The sequence below is a fragment of the Vidua chalybeata genome, chromosome 1 (assembly GCF_026979565.1).
Source record: "Vidua chalybeata isolate OUT-0048 chromosome 1, bVidCha1 merged haplotype, whole genome shotgun sequence".
Taxonomy (NCBI): Eukaryota; Metazoa; Chordata; class Aves; order Passeriformes; family Viduidae; genus Vidua; species Vidua chalybeata.
In genome coordinates this window covers 23,204,945-23,229,737 of record NC_071530.1, presented here as the reverse complement: position 1 = coordinate 23,229,737, position 24,793 = coordinate 23,204,945, and the positions used below count along the sequence as shown (strand labels likewise).

The following is a 24,793-nucleotide window of genomic DNA, read 5'->3' as shown; positions in this document are numbered from 1 at the left end:
CTAAAAGCATTTTAAACTCTAGGTAAGAGCAGTCCTAAATACTTTATGGTCTTTTGACTTTAATACCACTGAAACAACTTACTCTTTGTGGCTAGAACATTCTTTATTATCAGCATGATAAAGGCGCCAAATCTGAGTAATTTTTTTCAAGAAAACTTTAAACAACTTCTACTACCACAAAATAACACTGACTGCTTAATGAGAACAAATGTTCTTATTAGTTCTAAAAATCCCACACTCTCACTTCCCAATTAACACAAGATATTGAGACAATGAAATTTAAAATACCATATAAATGTTATATTTAATTCAGAAACACACAAAAATCATAACCTATGGCCATCTGTGCCTGCCAGTTAGAAGGCAACTCTAAAAATACAAAAGTATGCAGAAGCAACAGTTGCCAGTAACTCCACACTATGATTGTCAATCAAATTACTGGCAACCTGCAAGTTTGTATGTAACACACACACTTTATTCCACTTATTGTCTTACATGTTTAAAAGTTAAGGTTGACATTTTTCATTTTTATAAAGACTGAACTATTAACATTAAAACTATGAAATAAGAAAATAAAAAGCTTTGAGAAGCAAAGTATTGATTCTCATGTTTCTAATAATGGTATCCTAAATAAAAATTACTTATACTTTATTTGATTTTGAGCATCACCAGACTCATTTATCTTATTCCTTACATGCATTTATGTAAGAAATAATTATGAGCAAAATCTGTAAGTTTTCAACCAAAGAAAAATCCCCATAATAAATTCACTTTCACTTGTTTTATAGCATTCTGTACATTACTTCAAGTGGGTTTCTTGTAAAACACTTGAAATCCATTTTCCTCACACAACTAGTTACATGGACATTATAGTCCAAGTTCAAGAGGTGTTTTCCCCCAACCTAAATAGATGAAGATAACACCTAAAAATAAAGACTTATTTTAGGGAGCATGGACTGAATGATACAGTATCATAAATTATCTTAATTGCTAGTCATCTTACCGCATTAGATCAGAAAAATGCAGTTTTTATATAATACTTTTGTTGCAGATTTACTCAGCTCCTTAAAATATAGTATAGCACTGAGTATATGCCTATTTATTTGTATTTTTTAATTAGCTTTATATTGCGCCTAATCTGGCACTGTGAAATCAAGTATTTGAATGTGATTTTCCCAACACAAAGGATTATCTTATTGCGGCTGCTTGGGAAAAATAAACTTGTGTCTATTTCCTCCATTCTCCCACCACCCCAATATATGCTGCAATGAAATAATTACATGGGGGGGAACAGGAGAGATGTTAAACAGAACCTTAGTTTCTTGATCAGTATTTGATCACATCCACCCATTATCATCCAGGATAACAGCTATGATGCTATCAAACAACATAATTCTGTTCCTCAAGTTATTCTTACCTTGCTTCAGGTAAAACCCAAGAATATTACCTACCCAAGCTGACCACATTAGAAAAGCACAATTTGGCTTAAAGAAGTAGTGAGAACAAAAAATATTCCAAAATTGGGATGTAGGCAGAAATCAAATCTGGGAGTCCTCCTCCTGTTTCAGGATATGAAAACTACACTGGCTAGCCACTACTGAGAAATGCAGGATCCCTTCCTGACTTGAAAGTGGATCACACAATATCACCTCTTTTAGTCACTGAAGGAATATTCTGAAGGCTACTTTTACAGCCCTGTAATGAAATGGAATTTTAAAATCCTCTTTTCTGCCAATGGGAAAGTGTGTGAACTTTCCTCTGCCATCTTTCATGCTGCTAAGATTTCCTGAGTTTTCTGCCAGCCTGTTCTTTCAGACTTTCAAAGTGTTTTTGATAAGAAGTCCTATGCCTCAATTCATTAATCTCTCACTAAGGCAGTATCATCCATGAGCACACAGAAGGCACACTCCCCCCAATTCTGTAGGTCATTTACAAAATATCCAACTGTACACCTGAAGAACAATACTTACCACCAGCTGGACTTTGCTTCAGCAATCTGAGCAGAGCAGTCCAGCTAATTTTCTGCCTACCTTACAGACCACCTACCTCCCGTTTTACAAACAGAGATCACATCAAATGCCTTCCTAAAGTCAAGGTAAACAACATCACCATTCTCTCCCCATCTACTGAGACATTCAGTTTATCACAGAGGACAATTAACATAACCTTGATAAATTGCAATCACACTCTTGGCCTTCCTATGCCTGAACACAGGTTCCAGGAGGATCTGCTCCATCATCTTCCCAGGCACTACAGCCAGGCTGACCTGCCTACAGATCCTGATACTCCTTGTCACGCTCCTTGAATATGGAGCTGATGTTTGCTTTTTTCCTCCTGCTTCATTTGAAATCTCTGAAAGCAATGACCTTTGAAAGATGGGCAAGGAAACAGCCTTGGAACAATAGCACTGTACAATGCATTGTACTCAGTCCCATAAATGTTTATACATCAAAATTGCTTAAGTGGTCCCCAGTTTGACCTGTACAGTGGACAATACATCAGCCTTCCAATTCTGCCATTAAACTCCGGGATCTGGAAAGCCCAAGGACAGTCCTTACCACAAAGAAGCAAAAAAAGCCTTGAGTGCTGCTTCCACATCCTTTTACACCAGATTATTTTGAAGTCTAAGCCTCTTTACCATCTTTACCATGAAGTGGGTTTGCCACCCACTTCAGTTTAGTACTGTGTACATAAAAACACACATTCTTTCCACAGCTAATAATGTAAATACTGAGTGACACAGGCTTTGTGGAAGACTGAATGACCACCTACTTTGAGAGTAAACCATTAAAACAAATAATGCTAAGCCAAATTTTCTATTAATTTGTAACATGAAATGATGACTGTATGTTAACCAAGTATTTAGTTTGCTTATAAGATGATGTCACACAGTGTCAAAAATCTTTAACACTTTCAGCAAGTTCTGTCAGATTAGCCGTAGTTACCTAAAGGGGGTCTCCTATTAACAGTTGTGCAGATCCCCAAGGACCTTAATGTTGACAATTCATTCAGAGAAGTCCATTTTATTTAAAGAGCAGTCTTTGCCAGTCTTTTGAGACTCCCTAATGAGCATATACAGAGTCTTACTGGTAACATCAGGATAACTGCAGCTGTGGTTACAGTGTATTATCAAGCATCAATGTGGCTTCCAGGGAGCCACGGTTGGGGATAATCAACTGTTTCTCAAAAATCACGAATACTGATTAGAATCCCACAACAAAAATCCTGACACATCTACAGAAAATTGTAGTCAGGCAACAACTACATCCTGTGGGATCCTAATCAATACTCCATTCCAGCTCCCATAGTTCCTCCTTCCACAACACACTGCAATTATTCAACTGCAAATTCTAATCAGTTAACTTTAAAAAATACCATTTCTAGAGCACAGAGCTTTAAAGATGCAACAATACTGCAACACATAAAGAACTGTGTGGAGAGAATCTGTATCTGACGAAGCTTTGTCCAGACTTCTTTAGGTAGCTAATGCAAGAAAACTTGAACCACAAAAGCATTTGTCATTTGTGCTGATGCTTCAAGAAAGGGGCTGCAGCCCACAGCATGTTTTTCCTGATCAACAGAAGTCCTGCATTACCTAACAATGCATATTTGTCCTTCCTCCTGCATGGTAACATTTAGTCATTATACTAAATGAGGAAGAAGAATTTATTAGGTATTGGCTGAGAAGGGCCAACAAAAGTATTTCTGGATGTTAGAAAAAGCATAAACCATTGATTTACTTTAAGTCTCTATGCACTGTTTACATTATCCTGATTCATGTAAATTTAACTTTTTCATCCTAAGAGGAAATAATTTAGTTGCATTTATGTAGAATACATCTACATTCTTCCTCTCCACAGTGTCCTCTTTAGGAAAAATGTAGTTGCGACAGAGATATTTAAAGATCAAAAACTGAGAGAAACCCAACAGGTAGAGAAAACATGTAAAGGCAGAGCAAGATCTCAAGAGTTGTTTTTGCATCTAATTTCTCATTAACCAAGAAGTCTAAAGGAAGGAGGCACCTTTAGAATGAACAGACTCTGTCTAAATAAGGCTTTATTAATAACCAACACAAGATCATAATTTTTTTCAACTTGACAAGTGCCAGCTGGCACAGAATCTGAGAGGTTACATCTTTGGCAACAAGACAATCAGCTTTTCAGATACAGATCAATTGCTTAAATTCAGTTCATGCTAAGCAGGAACTGATAGCCATTCCTTGTTAAAAAAAACAAGTGATGTGATGACTTCCATCCAGTTGTCAATGCAATCTTTTGAGGAACATTGTGTTCAAGTTGTCAAAAGCAGAAATTCTGGAGAATTTAGATACATTTTTAAGCAATTATTCATACACATTGGCCATCTCCGTGCTTCAACTCCCTACAGAAATTGAACAAAAATTTTCATTTTAAGAAATGTTTAGATTCTTTTCTTTTTACTAAATTGTAAATATTTCAGAACAAGTCAAACTCAGTTGTGCTTCACCATTTTCCCACCTTGTTTATATCACTTTTACGTTAATTCTCACAATGTGGCAAGTCTGGCACTGAATGGACAGAGTGAGAATAAAGCCCACAAACCGCAGCTTGTGAGAGAGAGACAGCTCTGTGAGGAGCTGAGTAGATATAAGGGAAGAACCAACTGCATGAATTTCATGCTCAGTGTGCAAGGCTTGACAGGCTTGTACTATTTTGACAGGCTTTTATCACTTTTTGCACGCTGCTGAATTATGAGAAAAGCAAGCTCATGAAGACATTGATATTGCTCACAAAACTGCACTTGTCTGTGGAGTCTTGTTTTAGTGTTTTTTTCTTTTTTTTTTTTTTTTTTTAAGGAAGCTAAATTGAATTCCTAGAATATATTCCAAATAATGAAGAAAATCTAACACATCCATCTTTAAGGATTCTTGTATCAGGACATCCTTTATTTCTTTTAACACAGCAAACTAGGCTAGCTAACACAGCATACAATTGAACAGACCCAGAAAGGGTTTTCTTATCACTGTTATTAAGCACTGCCTGTTATAGTAAGACATTTCTCCTATATACCTTTTAATTGAAAATATATATTCTCAATGCAAATATATAGGTTTTACGTTAAACCAGTTACCTCCCTTAGACAATCTAGATGGATTTAGAAATACTTGAATATTTTTCCCTTGTTTTGTGGTTGAATACTGGAGGTTTCTTCGAAGAGAAGAGTTTAATGACAAAAGGTCAGCAAACAAAGCCAGGATTAAGGGATAACCACTTCTATCAAATTACAGCCTACCACTGAACTCAGATTTGAATAAACTGTTATGCAATTAACTCTGCTTATTCTCTGGAACACCTGTTTGATCAATATTTGCACAGAAACATGTTCAGTGCCAGAACAATCCCATCTACTCCATCTCTTTTACTCCATCAATCTTCTTGGGTCTTGCTTGCTATCATAGTCTTAGAGATATCCTGTAATTTTGCCACAGCAGCACAGTTTTCATAAAATCTAGGCTTTCCTCTAAAAATATCACAAAAATGGTATATATTCTCTTTATCATTATTATCTCCCATTGTCAAGAATTTTAAAATTCCTTCCTGTTTTGAGATTTAGAAGCATAGTCCAATAGACCACCTCTTCTTTGTTTTGCCATGATGTTACAACTCAGTGTTGTTACAACTGGGATTTGATCACTCCCTCACTACCCTCAACTTAGTGTTTGGTATCTAGAGTCTCACATTCCTTTGCCCAGCTGACAACTGTTGAATTTGCTCCATCTGGAAGCTTGCTGGGGCTCCTTTTTAGAAGAGGAGAGAAGCAGGAGAAATCATTCAATACGTCCAAGAAACTAAGAATTCTAAAAAATCTGAACATTTTTATTAATTGTTCAGTCCTTTCTCCACTAGTTGTAGGAAAAGTAGTTATAAAATGTTGGCTTCTCAAGAAATCAAGGGAGAAAAAAGATTCCCAAAGATTTCCTTCCATAAACAGGAGCACCAGAACCATCAACACAATAGGGTGTGCCAACTCTTTGCAGTCAACAGACAAGTGTCTCATCAACATAAGTTTCAAGAACTACTTATGTTTCAGCATAGCAGTTAAAAGACTGCAATTATGAATTGTGTTTTGTTGAACTGTGGTACATTTATTTTTCCAAATTCAAAGTGACATGCCAGCATGTATCTGTAACAAAATTATTTTGCAACAAATACACAGAAATACCTTGAAATCTGTCTCTGTGGGGCAGATATTTAAGACAGACCTTTCAGACCCTAAATTAGGATTCTCAACAATTGTGTTACTAGTATATAATCTTATGTTGCAATATACAGTAGCTCAACAAAGTTGGACCTACTTCAACAACCTTATTTTCTTTTGTCCTCATTTTCATCAGGTTTTTCACTATTCCAAACTCTAAGATGCTAGAGAAACCACGTATTATTCTATAGTTAATAACTTTGTACGTCAATATTTAAAAGCAACTGATTGTTTGGTTATTCCCTGTCAGGAAAAAAAACAGGATTTTCTTGCAACACGTACATATGCCAAAAAGTCTAATTTCCTTTGAGTATCAGATACACTTTAGTAAAAATCCTTTAGAATTAATCTGTGGTGGTGATCAAGCTTATTTCTAAATAAGTACCAACAAACAAACTTTTCTAGATTCTAGTTATAACAAGGAAATAAATGTTGCAGTCATCTCTGTTTTGCTATTGCAACATGCACACTAAGAAAACAAGTAGTTGGAAAGAAGACCACAGAAATGAGAGACTCACATTAAAACAAAGAAAGTCTTGAAAGTAGGCAAAGAGCAACTTTGTGCTTTCTTTTCTGTAATTCCTTCTCCTTACACAAGGAACAACAAAACATTTTAAACTGCAGTTTTACAATGCCATTTCTTGCTTGCACAGTGCTATTAACAATACTGCATTGACTTATTTCTCTATTTTTGTGAAATTCATTAGCATTTTGGATTAAAGAACAATTTTCTCTAAGCTGGCAAAAGAAGAAAGGTTATTTTGAAGTGATATTTCTCTGCATTCACAGAAGAAAACAAGTATAAATTACAGCTTGTTCTACCTTGCACCACTATTGGAAAGTAGAGAGCTACTTTAAAGACGTCAACAAAAGGGCACATTTATAAAAACATCTAAAACCAATAATTAAGCCCTATATCAAAAGCAAGAACAGATCTCTGGAATGAGGGAAATGGATGTCAAAATAACATGAAAAAACCCCACACTCGGAAACAGGAAAGCTTCTAGTAGTTTCAATTTAAAAGAGAGTTGAAATCCCAGATTTCAATTGAAGTACCTTTTATTTTTTTAACAAATACCTAATAGAGTCCACAAAAAAATCAAACTTTCATTTTATTTCTTCAAAGCAAAAAAAAAAAAAAGAACACTGAGTAAACTGTAATGAGCTGGTATCCTATCAACCTCAAAAGAAAAATTAAACTAATCATACTAATTTTTCTGCTATTAGGCATAAAATGTGTCTAGAGAATGGTCTCACATATTTCCATTTGATCCCTCATCCAAGCTTATGTATCACCCCAGTAGCAATCAATTATCTAGACTGAATGTATTTATATCTCAAATGTATGTATTTTTTTCTACAATACAACCTAGATATCCACTGTTTTGAACAAAAATAAATGCATGCACAACAAGCTGAACACCTCACACTTTGCTCCTTTCTCACCTCTACTCAATTTCTGTCCTATCTTCTTTTACTCAAAAAAGTTTTAAAACCACATATGTTCTCTCCAGGGCAATGTTCAGTCCTTACATCTGTGATTTTCTCTGCAACACAAAGTAAGCTTTTAAGCTTACTCATGTTCATAATCAAAATATACACAGGCAATTCCACATACCTTCTATTATTTGCATTTAAAATTGACAGAGATGCATATTGGAGCAAGCAGATTGAAACCTGTAAACGAAAAGAAATCAAACCCCACAAGTTCAGAAGGACCTAGAAAAAGCAACAGCTTTGCAGTACAACAAAAGAATGCCTAGGAACTAGATAGAGATTTGATACAGATTTCTGAGGATTTTCATGTGCAAGAAAAGGAGTTCTTTAAAATATAGTATTATGGTATTTTTTCAGTTTCACTGTACTCTCAAGCCAAAGCCTTCCCACACCTTTCCAGGAAACTCTTGAAAGATCCAGTTGTTTCCTGTCCTGTCTGTTAATACACACCAACATCTTCAGATAGAGAAAGCACTGCTGCCATGCTGTGAACTTTTACCTCAAAAAGCTTCTTCCATCCATAATTTATGAAGAGTGACCACAATGACTAAGGCTTTATGATGAAATCAGCACTTTGTGATATGGCAAATATGACTTCTTTTAAAAGAAAAGCAGAGTAGGAAAATGGAGACTGAAAAGTGAATTCCTCCATAATTCTGATTATTTTTGCTCAAGTTATTTGAGGCAGACAGGATAAACAAAATGAACAGTCTACACTTGAAAGCAAAAGATGATGTGTTAACAGCGCAGCTATTTAATAGCATCTAAGTTTTAAATCTATTTAATTTCATGGACCCTTAAATTATGTCAATTGGGTAGAGCATGGACCTGATAGCACCAAGGTTGTGGGTTCAATCCCCATATGTAACTATCCTAAGTCACTTAAGAGTTGAACTTGATGATCCTTGTAGGCCCCTTTCAATCCAGAATATTCTGTGATCTGTGACTTCAGTTATGAAAAACTCTAATAACTACTGAGATACTGCCTTTTTTCCTCTTCAGGTAAATTACAGGGAGTTTAAAAGGACTGTGTTTTATACACAATCTATACTTTAAGTTCTTCTGGGGGATTTAAATTAGAGCTTTTATCACTGAGTCACATAATTATTCCATGTTTGCTTGAGTGTTTTATTTAAAAAAAACCCAAAGTATCAACACCTTTCCTTGAGACTCCCAAAACTACTCAGTCCAAAGAGGCTAGAGAAGAGTGAGGAAAATCTTTTTCTCCCCTCACAAAAGAAAGATATAGCAATGCAAACAGCAAACATTCCCAGACTCTTAGACAATGCTATTTTAATAATACATATAATTTTCATCTTCAGCCATCTGAAATACATGCATGACCAAATGACAAAATATGCAATTATTTCTTTTGACTATTCAATTTGTGAAGATAACTTGCCAAATTAGTTATACAACCTGTAATACTTGTCCACTGAGAGCCATTAGAGCTTCCCCAACTGACATCACTGTTCCATCTGCTCAGTGATTTTCTGGTACAGATCAAAAGCAGTATCGGCCTCTGTTCTCAAGTGTTTAAACTAAACCAACTCACTAATTTCTTCAGGTTCTCCAACAATTACACAGTTTCTTAGAACACTGCAATAATGTATTTCAAGCATTCATAAAAGCTTTGAAAAACAAAACACTAAATTATGTATTTCTAACATCAGACCTGAAATCCTAGAGCAACCCAAGAGAACTTACAAAGTGTATTAGTATCTTTCCCTTGTTCACTCCTCCCATAGGAAAAACAACCATACAGATAAGGAGTACCCTTTGCTCACTAGAAATTTAAACACTTATTTAAATACTTTGCTAACTAAATTTCAGTACTGTAAAGTGGATCATTCCATAAAACTTGCTGTTGATAGCTTCACGTCAATTTTGCCAATTCTAATAGCTGTGCCTTTCATGTGCGTCCGTGAACATAGAAATGAAAATATTTTTATAAATTTCAAAAGCAAAATATCAAAATACCCTCAGCCACTTTCTGACAAGGGAATCCAATCACCGTGGTTTTATTCTGAAGCTAGCAAACTACTCTCTGTAGTTTTGAAAGCTGATCAAGACAGTCCCACATCGTAATAAGAAAAGCCAGTTACTAAGCTGCTCAATGCATACATGAAATTAAAATACCCAACCCAACTACCATAAATAGTACCCTCTTTAATGTTAGATGAGCTTTCCAAGCAAAGTAGTGCACACAGGAATCCACATGTAGTATGCCATATCAAGATCTTCAACCACCATCCTCTGTAGTCCTTTTTTACACATTCACTATCTCAGGCCATCAACAATATTCCAGAATCTCCTCAGCAAGGCACAAAATACATCTGATGGATTTCTTCACTGTGTTTTAGGGCACTGATTAACCTTATAGAATGCATCCATATTTCTATTGCTGGCACACATCTTCTCCCTTCCACTGTGCATCACAGTTAACACTGTGTGCCTTAACTGGCCTTTCTAACAAACACTCTTCTTGCTTCCATAATGACAACACGAGATAAGATAAAGAAACAGCCTGTTTGAGGGAGAAGGGAGTTCTATAAAGGAACTGAGAGATCATTTTCAATGGAAGGGAGACAGACATTTATAGAGGCTGGGTTAATATTCAGCAGATTTACCTCACAGCAAAAGAAAATGAATGACTACAGGTCTGAAAAAAGGAGCGTGTAATTTACTGGGTTTAACTTTGTGCCACCCTTGCCTTTGCAGGCTTGTAACAGACAGAACAACAACATGTGGCGCAAACTGCTTCATAATGCAGACTAGGGTGTAGTCCCCAAAAACCAGCAGGTACACATGAACATTGGTGAGCCTCCATCAAGATTTTTTATTCCAATTTTCAAATTATGTACTGGCAAAGGCTGTGTGTTCACACTGAGACCTATTCTGCCACACTTGAGTACACTTAGCACTATTCAATCAAGGTAAGATTCACAGTGCAGCTTCTCGTTTCCAGGAACAATAAAGGAGGACTCAGAAAAAAAATAATTTGCAGAAAATCCACTTTTAATACACTTCTCTGCAAAAGATCAATGTGGGGGGACAGTGTCTTAGAAGACATCAAGAAGAAGTTCCATTGTAGATAAATTCACACAAAACCAAATGCCACATTTACCTACCTGATATTAGAAAACAACCAAATGGTTCCTTTACAAGCAAGTTCATGCGGTTTAATATGCAGACACTGAGATTTAGCAGTGCCAACTTTACAAGGAAAAAACCAACCCAAACCAAACCAGAATCCAGGTCTCAATTGTAAATAGTAACTCCGCTGTTAGCAATGTACCTGCCACCTTCATGGCATCTACTTGGCTCTTTCACCAGACTCCCAATCACCTACATTAATCCTGCAGCTTATGGAACATCTTATTTAAAGTTTCTCATTTCAGGTGGATGGTTTAAGGTGTCTGCAGTATAGCAATATCTGCACTTTTTGGCACATATACTTAAACACATTTTCTCAGCTATTTTATTTAAATAACTCTCAAGTGATAAAGCTTAAAAGTTTTCTGGATGCTTGTTGCTGTGGTTTGCAGAAAATATCCATTGGAGCCAAGCAATTTTAGGAGATGCACTGATTACACTACTGTGAATGTGCTTGAAAAAGAGAAAAGCATCTGCAGGAGTAACTCCTGCTTTCATTCTCTGCTAACACAATTTGTTCTTTTCTGCTTTTATCAGTGACATTTGTCACTGAAAGACTGTGACCTAATCTCCACTATACAACACATTTTTACATTCACATGTAAAAAGGGGGTAAATGCAACACAGAACACAAAAAAAATCTGAAAAAACTCACATTGCTTTTGTAGTCTCTTTTCACATAAACCATGTATAGCTTTTAAAGAGTGATAATGACTTAAATCACAGGGGACATTTAAAAGCATAGAATACTAAAGTCTTCAGGCAAAGAACAGCATTAGGTTTTAGACAGAAAAAAACTAGAACAATAGTGAAAGTTATAACAGTACCCTCCAAATACAGAATAAATTAGTAAAGTGTATATGTCTTTTCTCAAAGTTTGAAGGAAGCCACTGAATTCCTGCTAGAGTCCTGTCTTTTGGTTCATTTTTCAGTAAATGTTATTAATTTTCTGTGTTAACCCCAGGCCAACATGGGCAGAAAAATCTAAATTCTTCATTGTGCTTTATAATACTGCCAAATCTACTTCATCCACTTTCTTTATTAACTACTTTCTAATTTTCTGCAAAATAATTAGCGAATCTGTGACAGAGGATCTAATTTGTCCCAGTGCCTTTTCTGAGTACTATATAATGTTGTACTCAGAGTACTAATGTTGTACTCTGAGTACTATATAATGTGCACTCTTTCACTAAGCATTTAAGGAACAGGTTTTTCTATATAAACATACAACTCCATCTAGGAGATTTTCCCAACTGACATTTTAAACTCAAACAGAAACACACTAAGTTAAGAAGTTTTTTACTAATACAGCAAAACACCTATTCAATACTTTGCAGATGAAGTATATCTTTTCTACAACCCACATAAATAAGATGTGAAAATGATGTTTCATAGTTTCATCTTTAGCTTGTCTTCGTTTTGCCTGTACTATTAGCTCCTGCCAAGTTACATGCATATCTTTAGCATGAATGACTGACCAACTTCTGAACTCTTATCATTCAGCTATGATTACAGGAAAGAAACAGATGATACCTAATGCCAAAACACTAATTTTATCTAGAATGCCATTAATTAGCTTATCTCGTTGACCACACCAGAGCTTTCTCTGAAGTTAAAAAGAGGTCCTCCTGAAGTGTAGTCTGGTCTGCTGCCCAGAAGGCAAAATGCTGTGCAGCCGGTGTGTACTGAGCCATGCTTAGGGTAAAATGATAAGCTCCCCGACTAACCCTTGGGTTAGCCCGCGGAGCAGCGTCTGAGCCGCCTGACAGCCCCGAGGCGGTGACGGCTGCGCGCAGCTCTGCGGGCACCGGGGGTGCCGGCGCACACGGCGGGGTCCCGCGGGTGAGTCACGGCATTCCCAGCCCGCCGGCACGGGCGCCGCGCCGCACCGCACCACTGGAGGCATCGCTAATCCTCGGCGTCCTAAGGCTCTCTCACGGCATTAGTTCCACACTGAGAACAGCTGTCGGTTTCATAAACTTCCTTAAAGGTTCACAGGGTTTCCCAGGCTTATGAGGTAAGCGGGATTCGCGCCACGACTGAGAAGGGTAATGAGGTTAACGCTCCTTCTCCTCTTCCTCCGTCCGGCGCCGCAGTGGGCGCTGTCCGGGCTGTCACCGTCCGGCCCCGTGACTGGCACCTGTGGCATGCCAGGTGTCGGGGCCGGTGTCGCCGGGCACTGGCACCCACCGCCCGGCCGGGAGCGCAGCCCGGCCTCGCGGCGGGCGGGGGAGCGCGGGGCGGGCGGCACAAAGCGCCTCCTCCGCCCGCGGCTTTGTTCGCCGCGGGGCCTCGCGCCAAGCCCCTGCCGCAGCCCCGCTCCGCCGCCGCACCGCGCGGCTCGGCCCGGCCCCGCCGACAACCTCTCCCGCCCACACCCCGCTGTGTCCCCGCCACGCCACCGCCTCCTCCTCCTACCTTGGCTTTCCCAGCCTCCAGCTTCTTCAGCCGCTCCTCGTCCTCCATGGCGTCTGTGCGGGAGAGCGGGGTGTTACCGGCAGCACGAGGAGGGGCTCGCCCCGCGCCCTCCTCTCAGCCGGGGCGCACACGCTCGCTGTCCGGTCCGGTCCCGTCCCGCCTCACAGCGACGACAGCTGCCGTGGCGGGGCCACCGGCGCCGCCATCTTCAGCTCCACGTAAACACGCGGCCGGGGAAAGTGACGTGTGGCCGCCCGCTCCTCCTCCCGCCGCCGGCGGCCCCTCCTCCCCGAGCCCTGGCCGCTCCCGGCGCCTCTGCCCGCCGGCGACCCCCGCCCGCCCGGCTGCCGCCGAGTCCCGCCGGAGCCGCCCCCGGAGGAGCGGGTTTGATCCCTACAGGGCGGCGGCGGTGCCGGGGGCAGCGGGTGCGGACGGCACCGGCGGGCACACCCCCCTCCACACCCCCGTCCACACCCCCGCGCCCTGCGGGCAGAGGCGGGGGCTCCCGCTGCCCACAAAAGAGCAGCACCGCCGAGGCGCCCGGCGCTCGCTGGACTGCGACACAGGGCTCCGAACGGGCAGCGCCCGAGTTCTGCTGCCCTGCCAATCCCGTATCTCTGGCTAGAAGGCTAATTCTGACAGTTCTGATTTTCCAGGTGTTGTCCTCCTGCGCGCGGCTCACACAATTGCAGGGATCCTACGGCTCGCTCTAAGGCTCGGCTATACAACGAACTTCCCGAGCGTGTGCCGCAGACTGTGCAAGGATGACAACAAAGGATGTGTAGCCCCCCATGTTAAAATTACTTACCATGCACTCATCGTACCAGACGGGCTGGAAGAAGTGTGTTAAAAGCACAATGGGGAATATGGCACGTGGCAATTAAATGCTCATACAATTTCTATACCTCAGCAAATGCAGAACAATATTCTGAGATGATTTAATAGTCTACTTAATGTGTGCCTTGAAAGGCTAATAGCACTTTGTATCACGTGGTCCTATTGTGCTTTTTCTTTCAGTTCCCCCTGAGGTGGGTTCCGTTTGTGATGGTGCGATAGATGGCACAGGCTTACACACAAAGGAAGAAAAAAGGCTTCTCTGGAACGTGTACGAGCTGCAATGGGAACGGATTCCTTATTCTGCATTTGGAATCATGCTGCTTTACTAAATGCAAAACTCAAAGTCTTACTGGATTAACTTAGATCTCAGCTTTGCTGATCTTTTGAACATTATTCCTTTATATACATTCTCTCCTTGCTTGAATTTTCCAACAAAGAGAGGATACGCCCAAAGAAACAAACAAACAACAAAAAAAAAATTTACAAAAGACAACAGTATTTGCACAGTATTACTGACCAGGAACAAGTTTTAAAAAAAGTCAATTAGGTGTCCTAGCAACAAAACACCCGTATTACTACCAAAGTAAACTAAACCTACAATCTGACATTTTAAAGGATTTTCCTTTCCTCCTTCATTACATTTCATGAACAAGTCTGAAATAATTAGTTAATAGGTACAGGTTATGTGCATTCCTGTGTTTACAAAACAATGTTCTCAACATTTAGACAAAAAGGAATGTATACCATTTATGTAAAAAGAAAACACCATCCATCAGAGGGAATGAAAAATGTCTGCATTATCTGTTGTTTCATATTTGAAGCAAGACATATGTTTCAGTTAAAGTTCTCAGACTTTGCCATTTCACTACAGGAAAATTGTGTTATAGAGGAAAGCAGCAAGTGAAAATGAGAATTAATCAAAGAGGAAAGATTTTTATAGGAACATAAATTTGAGTTCATTTCTTAAAAATATGTTCCTGAGTCAGTAAATTGAAGTACCTCCTCAAAGCCTGTACAAATAGAAGGTTTTTTTTTCCCAAAAACTACAAAGGCCCAGAGACCCCCGAGGGAAAAATAAATCACCATTTCTGTGTCAGTGACATTCCTCTTGACTGTTAGAGGTCCCTATTGTAGAACTAGTTATCAAATGTCAGTAAAATTTCACACACACATGACACTTAGATTTAAAAATAATTTATGAATTTATCAGTAAATATCCCATTTAGAATACAATTACAAACTTCCCAAATCCTATAATTAAATGGGTTCTTGAATTAATACTAAGAATTGATAGGCCTAATTTTCCTTTTACTTACAGACTTATATCCATGTAATTCTATTAGATTTTAGCTTAACACCTAATTCATGATTATGAAAGTCATGAAAACCATACTGACAAACTATAATAGAATACTGTGGAAATTACTACTAGATAAAATATCTCAAGGAATTATATTTCCATATCCTCTCAACACTGGAAGAACAGGACTTTCTCTTCTAGGGGAAAAAAAAAAAAACCCAAACCCATACAGTATGATTTTCTACTTCAGCTATTTTAATTCCTATTTTATCATTCATGCAGGGCAAGCTGTCTGGAATTCACAACTTGGTTAGACAATTAAACTTTCAGTTACAGAAAGACATTAATCTTGTTTGCTTAATTCTCAGAATTGACTAATAATGTTCACTTGCCCAAGAATGTAAGAAAGTGCTGAATAACTCTAACACTCATTAAATCCGTCTAAGTTAAACATGTTTAACATAAGTTAAACTGCTTTCAACAGCATATGTGACGTGAAACAGATTAACAAGGTATGAAATATGGATCAGACATTCTCCAAAACAGGAAAAATTGATGTTTTGGCCATCTATTATTTTTATTTAGAACTAAATTTATTATTGAAAAATGTTCATATATAAAATGGCACTGAACCAGCTTTGAATATCAGACCTAATTTTTAGTTGTGTTTGTCTGTGGACAAGGACTAAGGCTTCTTCATCTACAGCATTTCCTCTAACAATGAAGCTCCACATTTTTCCTACCTCTTCTGTTTCCTTTATTCACTGTTCAGAGAATGTATGCCTGGTGACTTTCATTGTGGTGCTTTAGTGGACTATGAAGCCAAAAGATGAAGCCTAAAGACCATGTGTGATAATCACAAAGTTCTGATTAGGAGATTCAAATTCTGTCACAGTCCATTGAAGCCAGAATCAGAGGGCTGTCAGATCACAACATGCCTCTGGTAAAGCACAAATAATATGCAAAAATTAAAAAAATATCACAGACATATGCAACCTCTCCCAACACATAAGGAGATATTGTATATTCTCAGGTGTTATAACTTCAGCAATACCTCTTAATAACAATACTATCTAACTCTAATTTATTTTCTTCAACAAAAATACATATCAGAATGAAATACTCCTATATGGATCATATAAGATTCCCTGATTCATCTTGTAAGAAAAAAAAACCTGACAGCAGTCAGATGTTTTCCTAGCAGCAATAAAATGACCGTGCTGCTTTCTATTTTTAAATTTAAACTTACATTCTTAATTTTTAAAAAGTTTTTAGGTGTTTTTTGGTGATTTTTGGGAGGGTTTTTTGTTTGTTTGGGGTTTTTTGTTTGGTTGGTTTTTTAGTTTTGAATGTCTGTATTTGGTCAATATAATTCGTAAAGGAGTAATCCTCTTGTTAATGGGTATGACCTTCTTATATGTATGTGTAGCAGAGTGATAGAGAGAAGACTCTTGGTCAGGCACAAGAAATACGACACTCATTATGTAGATTATTATGATTAGATTTGTTGCTAATACAGCATTTAAATGTTGTCAGTGCAGTATATAATATAAGCAGGTATAAAAGGTTATGATATAAGCAGGTTTGGCTACAAATGAACAGGTTTACAGTCTTTGGCCTTGCAGAATTTAGAATTACAAAACACCTATGTAGCTACTTTAGAATTTTATCTTTGTGTTTTAAGAGAACTTAGCACCTTTACTTACCCACCCAAAAGTGAGTGTTCCCTGTCTTAAGGCTGGAAATACCCTGTAGGTGTCCCTGGGGATTCATCAGATAGCTGCCTGCAACCTCAGGATACCAGTTTACTCAGCTGGCCCAGTCTGCAGGAGCATTTTATAGATTTTGCAGGCTGATGCATACCAAAGTCAATAGCAATCACCACAACTCCCCCATCTCTGGAATGGATTGATTATGTGAGCATCCAAATCACTCCTCCTGCAGTTCCCACCTAGTGTTCTCACTTTAAGACAATCATATTGCCCATCAGAGACAATGGCAAGGAGAGGGGGATGTCTTTTATCACCATCACAGCATATCCAACAGGTCTGCTGTGGCTCTTGACCTGCTGTTCAAAACCTACCTGGTGGGATAACGCTTTCTATTATAGTGAATATTAAAGGGATCAAGTGTGAAAATAAGAGACATCTCTGAGAGATGACCATGGTGGAGTTTTTATTTGACCAGGACATGCACCTGCTTCCACTGAACCTAGTGGGAGTTCTGCGACAGATGGTACTGCCTTAGTGCATACCTGTCATAGTGCATGGTAACCAGATTTGCCTCCACCTCAGTGTGAGCTTGCATGAAGAATATGAAGTTGACTTAATGACTATCTTACCTGTGCCTTTGTCACAGTCTGTTGTCACAGTCTGTTGTGCCCTACCATCTGCTCTTCAGCTGCACTGAGCCTTGGCACTGGAGTTTCCCAGAGTGCTGCCTGGTTAGCTTACTTGAAGGAGGCAGGTGATTCAGGTGAAATACACAGTTTCCAATTTCACAGACCCATTGTAGGTACTGCTGATTACTGATTACCTATTTATGTTACTTGGCTGTTAGCAAGTGGAAGTCAACTCAAATTTCAGGTAGAACTTGATCTATTATATTCAGCTAGTCCAACTGCATGTTGTAAAAACTTTTGCCACAGGGACATTTAGGTGTGCTATTTATGTTAGGACCAGCTTTTGTTTCAGAAAGAGACAAATGTTCTCTCCTTCAAAGCAGAGCAGAACAGAACAGATACCATTACAGAACAAACAGTGAGGCTTGGTGGCTAAAAAGTAGATGAGCTGGAGATGTAAGGAAGATGTGCTTTTAAAAGCATGGGTGTTTTTGTTGTTGGTTTTTTTTTTCCTGTTTCTTTGTATCCGTTTACTTTGAGAAATCACTGGTGAGGCATAGCAGTATGAAGTTATTAAATAAGGCAACTGTTGAACATTTTAGAATCAAGTTCCTATGTAACAGCTAAAATTTCTATTCTCTTATATGTATTTCTAAATGAAAGTACCAAGCCTATGAAAAAAACAGGTACTGAGGATGAAAATGAAATGTTCCCACACAAGAAAAAACAATTAGAAAAAATTGTTAATTTTAACCCCTGTCTGCAGCTGTGAAGTTAGACAAATCTATATTAACCATTGCAACCAGTGTCCCACCAAATGTCTGTACTGCAAGCTTTTTTTTTTTCCTAAATGAAAGTAAATTTTGTTATATGAGGTGACAGAAGAAATCAGACACTAAAGCTTTCCATGTATATGATCCAGCCATTCACTTAATGCTTGAATAATTGTGGGCTTGCTAGCATGCTTCAATCAGACACAATCAAGTTGAGCACACCAAAGTGTTTTTCTTGTTTCCAAAACCAAATATTTTTCTTCTTGCTGAAAATTCTTGCTAAAATAACTCATTCAAAGGTGTTGAAACACAGACCTCTTGCACTATTACAGTAACACGGACCTCCTGGAGATGTGTGTCTCTTTTCTGAATGCTGGAATTGTACAGCTTCTAGTTTGACTAATTGTAAGCTCCACATATCTTTTTGGATGCATATTTCATTCTATTCCTTATAATTTAATTAATTAAGAGAAATACTCTGGTATTTGTTTGTTGCTTTGATGAAAATACTGTAACTAGGAAGAGGCAAGACTCTTTACCTAAGAAGTTTTGTGAGATTAATAATTTATTCTGCAGGCATAATAGATCAAGGAAGGTAATTTAAGTAAGATTGCAACACATACAGCTAATTAGTTAAGTGACCCTGCAGCTTCAAATAGGCACTTGATGTTTGAGGTACTAACAAAGATTTATTTATAGCAAAAATCAGTTATTTGTATGTGAAATATGTAGAACTATTATAGTACATATTTTTTTATGATTGGTCACAATTGTCCAAGTTTACATGAAAGTTCAGAATAAGAATCTCTTCAGCCTATTGCATATGAAGGTATAAAAGTGAGTTATTTTCATGCTATTCTGCTATTTTATATGGTCAAATTTAATTAATGAAACTCCATTAAGAACATGGAAGTAATTAATAATTTATTAGAATGTCCACATTTCAGCACAGTAACACTCAGCAGTGCGTATACCAGTTTCTCTTCAAATTTGTCCAGACTGTTCACCTGATAGATCAGCATCCCCAATGTATTTTTAGAAATTCCAGAATTTCTGACAGTGTCTGAGATGAAGTGCTCCAGGCAACAATTACAAAATCTGAAGAAGCTATAGCTTCCTAAAACTTTAACTATTTTAATATCTATTTTGGTGCTAAAATGGAAAATACTTGGGTTTTTTTTCATATTTTAGCAAGTCTCAAAATACATTAAAAGTGTCATTACTTAATAAGGATTACTTCTAAATTATTGTACCACACTGGAACTCATGCTTTTTTGAGTATTGTTTATGGAGAGAAAAGAGCTGGTATGTCAGGTCAAGTAATCCCATAAGTACTAGTAAGAACAAAGAATTTCCTAGACTTAACTTTACTATTCATAGGAAAATCTTCTGCCGCCTCAAATAAAGAGTTCTGCAGACACAGCAGAGCTGGGAGAAGTACTTAGGACTTCCAAAGACCTCACTAACACCCTGGCTAAAGGATTTATTTCAGCCTGGAGAAGAAAAGGCTTTGGGATGACCTATTGCAGCTTTACAGTACCTGAAGGAAGCCTACAAGAGAGATGGAAAGGGACTTTTCACAAGAGCATGTAGTGACAGGACAAGGAGGCTTGCCTTCAAACTGAAAGACAGCAAGGTTAGATTAGATACTAGGAAAAAAAAAATCTTTACTGCGAGAGTAGTGAGGCACTGAAACAGGCTGCCCACAGAAGTTGTGGATGCCCCATCTATGGAAGTATTCAAGGCCAGGTTGGATGGGGCTGTGAGCAACCTGCCAAGGTAATGGGGTTGGAAATGAATGATCTCTCAGGCCATTGTATGATTCAGTGATTCTATGATGATTGAACTGATGTGAAAATATGCTGTGTGCACTGCAAATCCAGCCAGACCTAACCCACTGGGGTGTGCATCAGGAGGTGGGAATGTGGAATGGTCACTTTCCCATAGAACCACATGCTGCTCCTGCTTTACCCACAAAATATTGTGCATCTGTGCCTGGTTGGACGCTGCAGATGTAACCGTGAGGACTTGACAGCAGATCAAATCGTTTACCTATTGAGAGAGATTTATTGTTTTTCTTGTTAGCCCTTCTGTGAAGATAGGGCTGAGTGCTGCCGGTCCCACGCCAGCAGATGCTCAAGGCCAGGGTGGACGGGGCTTTGAGCAGCCTCTTCTGGTGTGGAAGGTGCCCCTGCCCACAGTGGAGAGGATGGAACTGGACGACATTTAAAAGTTCCCTTCCAGCCCAAACAATTCGGTGATTTCAAAGCCTCACGCCCTGGAGCTGGCCAGCCTGCGTTCCTGGCTTCTGCTCCCTTGCATAACTTTTGTTATCACCAAACTTGAACATTCTTTAAAGAACAACTTGCTTTCTACCTGCTGCTATAAACCCGACGGTTTAAAAACTACGTGAGTTGAGCACAAGCGACTTGTAGCGCACCGCTTGCTGCAGTGAATCGAAGCCTTTCTGTAAAAAATTTGGGACCAAAGTGCAGGCATAGTTTATCGTCTGCTGCCATCTTCCGGCGACTGGCTCAGCTACAAAGGGACCGCTGAAAACGGCTCTGGAAATGCGGCCGCGCCTCTGGCGGGTCCCGCCTGAGGCGGCCCAAGGGCGAGGTCAGGGCCTGTTCCCGCGGCTGTCGGACGCCCGGGACTGATTTTAAATTCAGAGCCCCGCGATTTGTGGTCAGTGCACGTGGCTCGTAGTCCGTGAGGTGAAACCAGACCCTCCATGGGGTTTGATGGGCTCGTATAAAGGTGTGTGCTGCTTCAGCAGGACAGTGTAACCGGGCGAAGGGGTGACACACGGGGCCCATCTTCTGTGCTGGCACAAGGGAAGAGGACAAACCGGACAATCCCTCTGCAAGACGGACAGCGACAAGCCCAAGTGCCTTTCCACTGACCGCCTGCAGCTGCAACACATCAGGGAATTGTTAGAAAAATTCCCTTCCCTAATAAATGTATGTCAGTCTTTCCAGTGTGAAATTTAGTTAATATATTATGTTAGTTCATGTATAACATTATATACTGTAATGCAATGGAATAGTGGTATTTTACTGGATGCTGTAATATTGTTCATGCTTCAGTAAAACAAACTAAAGCACTACCTGGCTCTAGAAGTAAATGCCTTTGCTTCTGGGAAGCTTAGAGCTGTCTATGAAGGATAATGGATATGCCTGGACAACCAAGATAACCACCAGCTTCCCAGCCTCTTTGACACGTTTTTGAAAGTCTCTCAGTGTCATCTTGTATCATAGATAACGGGCAAGACTGGCTCCAGGGACATCTGGATCAGCAGACAAGCAGCAAGAATCCTGGAAAAATATACCTACTTTGCAAAGTTTTACTATGGTTGCTAATCAGCAGTGTGGGTGTCAGTGATTAGTCAAATTGTGTTGTACCTGAATGTATGAAGGCTAAAAGAACCTATGTAAAGCCATATTCATGGTGCCCCACGTTGGCTGGTACACCTCATGTGTCTGAATAAATATTTACCCTTGCAATTCTATACAGTTCCTGACTTCTCTCCTCCATTGACACGGGCCAGTTGTGTATTTTTATGATAGAGATGAGCAGAATTGTGACACAGCTGCTGTGACCCACATATGTCTGATCAGCAGTGGAAATGGCAGATCCATGATTATCCAGGGCCAATCTGTATTGTTATCTCTCTGTTGGGGTTATAGTTCAGTGTAAACAAAATAAAGCACTTACTGGACCATTTGCACAGGTAAATTTAAAGCCTGGGAAGTTTGCTTTAGGGGAGGAAACAACCAGCTACTCATTAGAGAAACTACTTCTTTCACTGGCCCCAGTGAAGGGACTCACTTTACTCTTCCTTTGGAGGTGTAGGTTGCAATAGTTCTGTAGAAGCCTGGCTGATGTGTACCTGGGTTGTCGCAAACGGGGGCTGTACCTCTGATGCCAAGACATCAGAGAAAGAGTTCCTGATGTAGAGAAATAAGCAATACTGCTTAACTAGTATACTTCTTTGCTGGACATTAGAGCTGAAGCAAGAGAACAGCAGTGCCAGAACTTGATTTATATTTGCTTAAGGAGTAGCCTCAATCATATTGTTCCAGAGTATTGTATGACCTCATGTTCATGGTATGTTCCAAGAAATGGCAGTATCTAAGCTCTGAAGTGGTTTTCCACAAGCTCTTCAACTGCTGTGGAGCTGGAAGTGATGCATGGTACTTCATGTTCCGTAATGCCACAAGTTTAGCTCTTGTAAAGACTGACATTGTATTGCTGAAACACACTGAGCATTTACGAACATGAGGAGACCTCACAGCACTCACTGTTGATTAAAAAATTGTGGTGATTTTCATCAGCATTCTATTTGATGTGCTCTGGATGTTGTGAATTAAGTTTTTTATGCCCCAGTAGGGGAAAGACAAAGATTGATGGATGTATATGTCTGCTACTTCATGAAAATTAACAGGTTGATTCTATGCTCTTGAGGGGTTATCACTGGGCTTTTTATTCTTTTTAGTCAAAATTCACTGACCTGGCTTAACAGTGTGAGAATTCAGTGTCATGGGTATTATTTATAACTTGGCTTTATGCCATTTAGGGAAACAAAAAAAGAAAAAAAAAAAAAAAAAAAGAAAAAAACTTGTGGGAGAAATGAAAGAAACAGAAAAAACAGATGGTATCAGGTGCTGCTTTGGTGGGACTGTAACTTAAGGCCTCTCCTCATGTCATGCATGAGTTGCAAAACAATGAACAGAGACTGGAAAGTGAATCAGCTTACCCTAAAGTAAACATATACTGGATAGTCACCTGGATTGGACCATAATTTTGATCACCATGAACTATATTAATATATAGATAGATACATTTAGATTATTGTATTGGGATGTGTTGATCTTCGGCTGAAGTGTTTCCTGAATTGTTGATATAACACTTGGGGAAAGAAGTGGCTTCTCGGTGTTCTTTTTGGTGTTACTGCAGTGGCTATTTTCTGTTTTGAATCGGCATGATTGTTGGCAATTACAAAAAGTAAGGGATCATATTATGAACACGGGATTTTTTAAAAGTAAAAATTGGTTGCTATTTAAAAATCAGGAACATTGCCAAAAATTAAACCTGAAAGGCCTGAATCCCATTCCAAAATTTATTTTGTTACTTTTGAGATTTTTACTTTGTGAAACTTACTTCATGAGTATATTCAACAGGTAGATTTTGTAGAGTTCTTGAAAAAGGCATAAAAATCCAAGTTTCACTGAATAGGACAAAGGTTTCATTCACTTTAGCAGGCTGCTGGCGTCACTGGCTGAGAAAGTGTGCTGAGATTTAGGACTTCCAATCTGATTTTTGGCACTAGGAGAGTGATGTAATTTCCTGAGCTGTGTGTCCATGCTGGAAAATTAGAAAACATGGGCTTTTTGTATAACCAGCTTTATTTAAAAGCCCAAGAAATGACACACTATGGTGAAATTCAATTGAAATACATTGAAAAATATTTCACAACAGTAAAAAGGGTTTCTGAAAAGTCATGCTTTTCACAATTATGAAATTTTTGAGCTTATTGCCATAATAAGATTTTGTAAAATAGTTAGTCTTTACAAAATAGAATGTATTATTTCTTTGTAACCATGAAACAAAGTGAACCAGAATCAGGTGTTGTGATATCCCATTTTTATTGACAAAACCTCCTTTGGAATGATATTGCTGTAGGAAAAAACCTAGATGCTGTCCTTATAGGACTCCTTATTGAACTTTTATTTAGAACACTTATTTATAAGATGTAAGTGGGGAGTGTCTGGGGGAAAACATTAGTGGAAAATTCTGGATGGCATTTTAGAGGCCATAATTTGTACTAGTTCTCAGGAATGAGTGCATGAAGCTGAATATTCTGAGACTGAGGTCATGCAGAACTGTTCAGCAGAGTTTAGCAGAAGATTCAATTCATATTAGCTATTCCTCCTCTGAGAGTGGGAGATTCTGTTTTACATTTCTTTAAAATTATGCTTTGAAACTTTAATGTAATGTAATTTGGCTCCGTAGTAAGATCAAACATTCATGTGTTGCACTTTAAAGTTTAAAGTACAAATTAACTTTTTAACAGTTTAGGCTACTACTAACTTGTAGGATCATTTTAGCTGTTTAAAAATAATTGTTTGCCTTTTCTTGTTTTAGTTAAGAGTTTTTTCTTTTTTTTTTATCTGCAGCCAATGTGAAAAAAAATAAGCCACTGTACATAGTTTTTTCATCCAACTTGGTTGT

General features: G+C 38.8%; 1 protein-coding gene across 3 annotated transcripts in view; it reads right to left on the bottom strand.

Annotated features, from left to right (window-relative positions):
- The window catches only part of AKAP9 (A-kinase anchoring protein 9), a 106,203-nt gene extending 92,692 nt beyond the window's left edge, over window positions 1-13,511 (bottom strand). For all 3 annotated transcript variants that reach the window (XM_053948673.1, XM_053948760.1, XM_053948852.1), the window contains exon 1: window positions 13,309-13,511. In XM_053948673.1, coding sequence (XP_053804648.1) covers window positions 13,309-13,356 — 48 coding nt within the window. In that variant the 5' untranslated portion in view covers window positions 13,357-13,511. The remainder of the gene's footprint in view (window positions 1-13,308) is intronic.
- Window positions 13,512-24,793: the final 11,282 nt, after the last annotated feature.